Source organism: Anoplopoma fimbria, unplaced genomic scaffold (genome assembly GCF_027596085.1).
Source record: "Anoplopoma fimbria isolate UVic2021 breed Golden Eagle Sablefish unplaced genomic scaffold, Afim_UVic_2022 Un_contig_13221_pilon_pilon, whole genome shotgun sequence".
In the NCBI taxonomy this organism is placed as follows: Eukaryota; Metazoa; Chordata; class Actinopteri; order Perciformes; family Anoplopomatidae; genus Anoplopoma; species Anoplopoma fimbria.
In genome coordinates this window covers 1-5,971 of record NW_026553593.1, presented here as the reverse complement: position 1 = coordinate 5,971, position 5,971 = coordinate 1, and the positions used below count along the sequence as shown (strand labels likewise).

At 42.1% G+C, this 5,971-nt stretch overlaps 1 protein-coding gene across 1 annotated transcript; it reads right to left on the bottom strand.

Annotated features, from left to right (window-relative positions):
- Positions 1-45: 45 nt before the first annotated feature.
- LOC129116622 (ribonuclease inhibitor-like) lies at positions 46-5,782 on the bottom strand. The gene is made up of 4 exons (XM_054627435.1): positions 5,763-5,782; positions 2,657-2,830; positions 633-806; positions 46-262 (listed from the first exon to the last, which is right to left on the bottom strand). Exons 1-4 carry the CDS (start codon positions 5,780-5,782, stop codon positions 49-51), a joined length of 582 nt encoding a protein of 193 aa, XP_054483410.1. The 3' UTR covers positions 46-48.
- Positions 5,783-5,971: the final 189 nt, after the last annotated feature.

Here is a 5,971-nt window from a genome sequence, read left to right as displayed (position 1 = left end):
GGTCAGCTTGGTGTGTCAGGGTCATATTAACCAGCTCTACCTCCTCTATCAGACGGATTGTCTGTGGCTGCAGCAGGCCTCTTCATACCTGAGAGTTTCCAGTTTCCAGTGTGGATCCTCCAATCCAGCAGACAGCAGCTTCCCTCCTGAGTCTCCTGGATGATTGTAGCTCAGGTCCAGCTCTCTCAGATGGGAGGGGTTGGAGCTCAGAGCTGAGTCCAGAGAAGCACAGCCTTCCTCTGTGATCAGACAGCCTGACAGCCTGCAAACACACCAAACAACACACATGTCACATGATCTGAGGGAACTGTGAGGGCTGGAAGGTTTCTGCAGTACTGAGATACTGTCGACTACTGTGGGGTTCCATTAACATTGGTACTGATTGGTTTCTAGTCACAACCAAACACCCACCAATGTCCATCAACAATCTGACAACATTACTGGTATCACTGGTTTCTGATATTTCAAATTATAACAGCAGAGAGAGAAAAAACAATCCATTATATGTAATAGAAATATATTAAAATGTAATATGTGATTGAAATCACACAAGCAGAGATAATCTTATGAAGGTTACGAGTTTACCCATTAATGTAAATCAGGATTTAAGTGAATATTAATTGAATCCTGACCTGAGAGTTTCCAGTTTACAGTGTGGACTCTCCAGTTCAGCAGACAGCAGCTCCACTCCTGAATCCTGCAGGTCGTTGTTACTCAGGTCCAGCTCTCTCAGACTAGAGGACTGGGGACTGAGGACTGAGGACAGAGCTTCACAGCTTCTCTCTGAGAGGTTACAGTCACTCAGTCTGAAGAGACAACAATCAACAAGAAGAAAAAATTATATTTGTGTTAAAATTAAATCCTCTTTGATAATGAGTCTGTACTAAAGCAGAACCAGAAGGAAGAAAGATAATTTCTTTAGTGAAAGTGGATAAAATACGTGCTGTTCTACACTAAACACGATACAATGTAGGTTCAGTGTACACTACTGTATACAGGAAGTACTGTAGTATCACTATCAGGATGAGGGGTGGATATTTATATTATTATTAATGAGAGATACTGCAGGTCCTTCCTTCCTGCTGCTGTCAGGCTAAACCACCATCTCTCCTCCCAGTAGATCACACATACAAAAAGACTGACTATATAAATCTGTGTATTATAAAAATATGTGCAATCCACTGCAATACTAAAATTATGTCTGTTTATATAATATTTTAGTTATTAAGGATTTTTGAAGTCTTTACTATTTATTATTCTTTACTGAGTTATTACTTGTTAATTTATTCATAATTATTGTTTTGATCTTGTTTTTTACTATGTATCTTGTTTGTACTATCCTCTCTGCTGCTGTAATCCTGCAAATGTCCTCGCTGTGGGACTCATAAAGGATTGTCTTATCTTATTTATTGTTGTTCATTAGCGTTTAAAACAAATTCAAGTGTTTCTGTTGTCTTCCCGACTAGTTTAAAAAAAAAGAGAGAACAAGGGGTTGTGACCAGCAGAGGGGACGAGTGAGCTAATGAGAGAGAGAGAGAGAGAGAGAGAGAGAGAGAGAGAGAGAGAGAGAGACAGAGACAGAGAGACAGAAAGAGTACAATTGAATGAAAAACACAATTTAAAAAATTCATATACTGATTTCCTGTCGGTTCAGTGTACTCTATTGTATATAGTAAGTACTGTAGTATCATTATAGGGATTAGGGGTGGATATTTATTGTTGTTTGCAAGCGTTTAATACAAATTCAAGGGTTTGTTGCCTTCCTGACTCATTTTTAAAAAAGAGAGAGAATAAGGGGTTGTGACCAGCATAGGGGACGAGTGAGCTAATGAGAGAGAGAGAGAGAGACAGATTTTTATTTTATTTTAAAAAAGACTTTCATTCCTAATTAATTCCGTTTACAGTTTGACTCTCTCTATGAAGCCAGGAGAACCGCCTCTACCGGGACAGACGGGTGGGGCTGAACCCAAGACTCCATGTCTCAAAGACAGGGACAACGTCTCAGAGGACGCCAACCCCGACAAGAAACATGGTTCTCTGTCTGCCAAAACACCGTTAAACACACCAAAATACACCGACAACAACCATAAACCACCACAACTCATTAACACAGAAAAAAGAAGAACAGTTTGAGAAAAATCACCAAACTCTCAGCCAAACTCACAGCCAAACTCACTACGCTCTCCACCATCAATCATCAGTGACAGACATTCAAGTTTTCATTCTCTTTCCACCTCTGCATTTCTCCTTTTCATTCATTAATTATATCAAACACAACATCATAAAGCATAAATAAGAGCAACAACAGGATGACCCTGTGATGTTTTATTGTGAATGTGAATTATGTTTCAAACTCCACTATCGTTTTTTAATCCGCTGTGGATCAAGTTTTGTCTGTTCTACAAGGTTCTTAAGATGGGATGGAAAAACAAACACGAATTCACAAAAAAACTTTTGGACTTTAGTTTAGTCTCTGAGATTAGTTCCTCTGGTTCCATAGTTCTTGTTCATTTCCTGGTGAAAAAGAGGTTTATGAAATCTGAAATCCCGATGAACTAATTCAAAGATTCAGAAAGAGAGAGGGTGTTTACACTGCATGGAGCTGATAGTTTAGAGACACATTTACATCATTGAAGACAAACTAACTTGATCTGACCTGAGAGTTTCCAGTTTCCAGTGGGGACTCTCCAGTCCAGCAGACAGCAGCTTCACTCCTGAATCCTGCAGGTGGTTGTTACTCAGGTCCAGGTCTCTCAGACTAGAGGACTTGGAGCTGAGGACTGAGGACAGAGCTTCACAGCTTCTCTCTGAGAGGTTACAGCCACTCAGTCTGAAGAGACAATAAACAATAAGAAAAATAACATCTGTGTTAAAAGTCTGGACTAAAGTACAATCAGAAAGAACATCATTTATTTTGTGAAAGTAGATAACTTTCTTACTGTTCTACACCAAACAAGCTTAACATTTCAGCACTTTGTGCTCTACTGTATACAGGAACTACTGTAGTATTTATATCCGGATTAAGGGTGGATATTTATTGTTAATAACTAGTGTTAACTACAAGGTTAAAGTTTTTCATGTGTCTTCCTGACCCGTTTAAAAAAAAGAGAGAGAACAAGGGGTTGCGACCAGCAGAGGGGACGAGTGAGCTAATGAGAGAGAGACAAAGAAACAGAGAGAGAGAAAGAGAAAGAGAGAGAGATCATTTTTGAATTTTAAAAGAGACCATTATTCCTAATTAATTCCGTTTACAGTTTTACTGTTTATCAAAAATGACAACAAACAAATTCATGCAAAAAAACTAAACTAAATATAAATACTAAAGAATGAAAACAAATCAAAAGTTCAGAACCAGAGGGTTCTCTCTGGCTGAACACAGAACGTCCTTCAGACCCCAAATGTTCACAAACACTTCAGTCCTTTTTGTCAGTCTGTAGAAACCAAACTCCACCCTGAGCCGAGCTGCCAGCAGCCCCGTCAGCATCAAACACATGTCCTCTGACCCTTCACCCCTCACACGGTTTTTCCTCATTTTCCAAATAGCTAGTTTGGCCAGTCCTGAAAGGAAGTTACTTAGCGTGTGTACCTGTTATTTTATTCAGAGTAGTTTGGAACGTAGATAAAAAGACTAAAAGAAAAGTGTTCTCCTAAGCCCTGAAACCATGACTGCAGGCGGCTGAAGAGTCTCACCATTCCGGAGCACTGAACAAACAGATGGTGTATGGTTTCTCTCTGTGAACAGAAAGGACAGCCGTCCCCTGAGCCAGGATCGAGGTGCACCAGATACTATGTAGCTATAGGCTACAAACAGGCGTTTCTTTGTCTGCCCAACCTGCAAAGCTTCACTTTTCTCCCAGTTTACTTTTGCTGAAGATGTCCTCTCAAACAAATCTAAACTGCTACCTAGGAACTTGATATCCCTCTGGTCTTTGACGGACACATAAATGTCATCAGCATAAGCTGACACCATCAGCGAGGGTCGCTGAATCAAACCAGGTAACATAAGTCCTGATGGGTGGGATCTTAACCTGTTCAGAAGAGGCTCAATAGCAATAGAATATAGCTGTCCAGAGGTAGGACATCCCTTTCTGATGCTTCTATGGGCCTGAACTGGACAGCTCAGCCCACCCCCCACCTTCACCAGACAAGTAGCTTCCCTGTACATCAAACCCAACAGTGACACAAAACCTTCACCAAAACCAAATCCTCATGAAGTGGAAAAAATAAAACCATGGTCAACGCCTTCTCCTGATCTAAAGATATAACACCAACATCATTGTTGTACAGTTTGCAAAGATCCAACAAGTCTCTCATGAGAAAAATATTATTCATGATGGATCTGTCCGGTACGCAGTAAGACTGGTCTCTGTGGATTATCAACTCCAGAACGTTTTTAAGCCAGTTGGCGAGCACCTTGGAAATAAGTTTATAGTCTGTGCAAAACAACGCCACCGGTCTCCAGTTCTTCAGTAAGGACAAATCTCCTTTTTTGGGCAATAGTGATAGTACTGCATGCCGACATGATGTCGGTAACAGGCCTGTCTGCGAACACTCCTGCAGCACCTCCCACAGGTCGGCTCCCAAACACTTCCAGAAGTGCTTATAGAAGTCCGCAGTCCAGTCCAGGAGCTCTACCAGCAGCCATCTGACCCACAGCAGCAGTCAGATCCTCCAGGGAGATGTTGGCGTCCAGGACAGCTCTGTCCTCGGAGCCCAGCTGAGGAAGGTCCTGAAGCAGCTCGTTCACACACTCTCTGTGGTTGTCCTCCATCCTGAAGAGGGCGCTGTAGAACTCTACTGCATGTTGTCTCATTTCAGCCGGGTCAGTCGTCATCGTACCATCAGGGAGGCGGAGATAGACCATTTGTTTGGTCCGAGAGACGGACTTCTCCAGATTGAAGAAGTAGGAGGTAGGAGCATCCATGTCCCTAACGCTGGTGAACCTTGACCTGACCAAAGCACCTTTAGCTCGTTCTCGTCGAAATTAACCTAGTTGCTGTTTCTTCTGTTGAAGCCTGTGACTGTCTGTGCTGGTGTGCGTGAAAAACTGTTCTCCAAATGCCTGATTTCCCCCCCACCACTACACACTCGTTCCGATCACACTGCTGCAGGAAATCCTTTAGTTTATGGAAGAGGTCCATTCTGTGTGAACCCTGGTTTGGAGCATAGATGTTAATAAAAATGAATGTAATGTTCTGTATTGATGCTCTGACCACTAAAGCCCTGCCTGTCACCATCTCTGTGGAGGAGATGATGTTAACATCCAGCCCTGGTGAGAACAGAACGGCTACACCTGCAGACAGGTTGGTCCCATGAGACAGAACATACTGGTCCTTCCACCACAAACCCCAGTCTATCTCATTATGTGGGTCGCTGAGCATTTCCTGCAGGAAAACCATGTCCAGTCATTTCTGTGTGATCATTTCTGAAATGACCGCTCTATTCTGTTGATCCCTCCCACCGTTAATATGTAAAGAGCCAACCCTCACCTTGTGCATTGAGGAATGAGAAAGAGCGGTGATGTAGACAGCTAGAGGAAACAGTAACAGGATGATCATCAAGTGCAACACACACATTTTCCTCACTTACAAAGTCTTAACCTTTTGGAACCTTTTCCTTTGTTCCTCTTCCTGAGACTCGTGTGCTTTTTAAGACGGAAATGTTTATTTTCATCTAATAAATCAACACTAACAACTTTCTGTAATGTCAACACGCTTATAATAAAATGTTCTGCATCTGGAAAATACTCAAAAAACCTTTACAGGTTTTCCAAACGTTTCATTCAGGAAGCCATTCATTTCCTCCAGCGTGTACAGATCTCCATTGTATGACTGGGAGTCTGTGACAGAGAGATAGTCAGAGTCAATGTCATACTCCATCTTCTCCTCCTTATCCAGAACACAAGCCCCCCCCCCCCCACTATCCTCTCCGCTGCTGTAATACTGCAAATGTCCCCACTGTGTGACTCATA

Coding starts and splice junctions, on each gene's coding strand:
- LOC129116622 (XM_054627435.1), bottom strand. CDS start 5,782: ATGAAACGTTTGGAAAACCT. Junction 2,831..5,762: donor ATGAAACGTTTGGAAAACCT/GTAAAGGTTTTT, acceptor TTGTCTCTTCAG/ACTGAGTGGCTGTAACCTCT. Junction 263..632: donor TGTAAACTGGAAACTCTCAG/GTCAGGATTCAA, acceptor GTGTGTTTGCAG/GCTGTCAGGCTGTCTGATCA.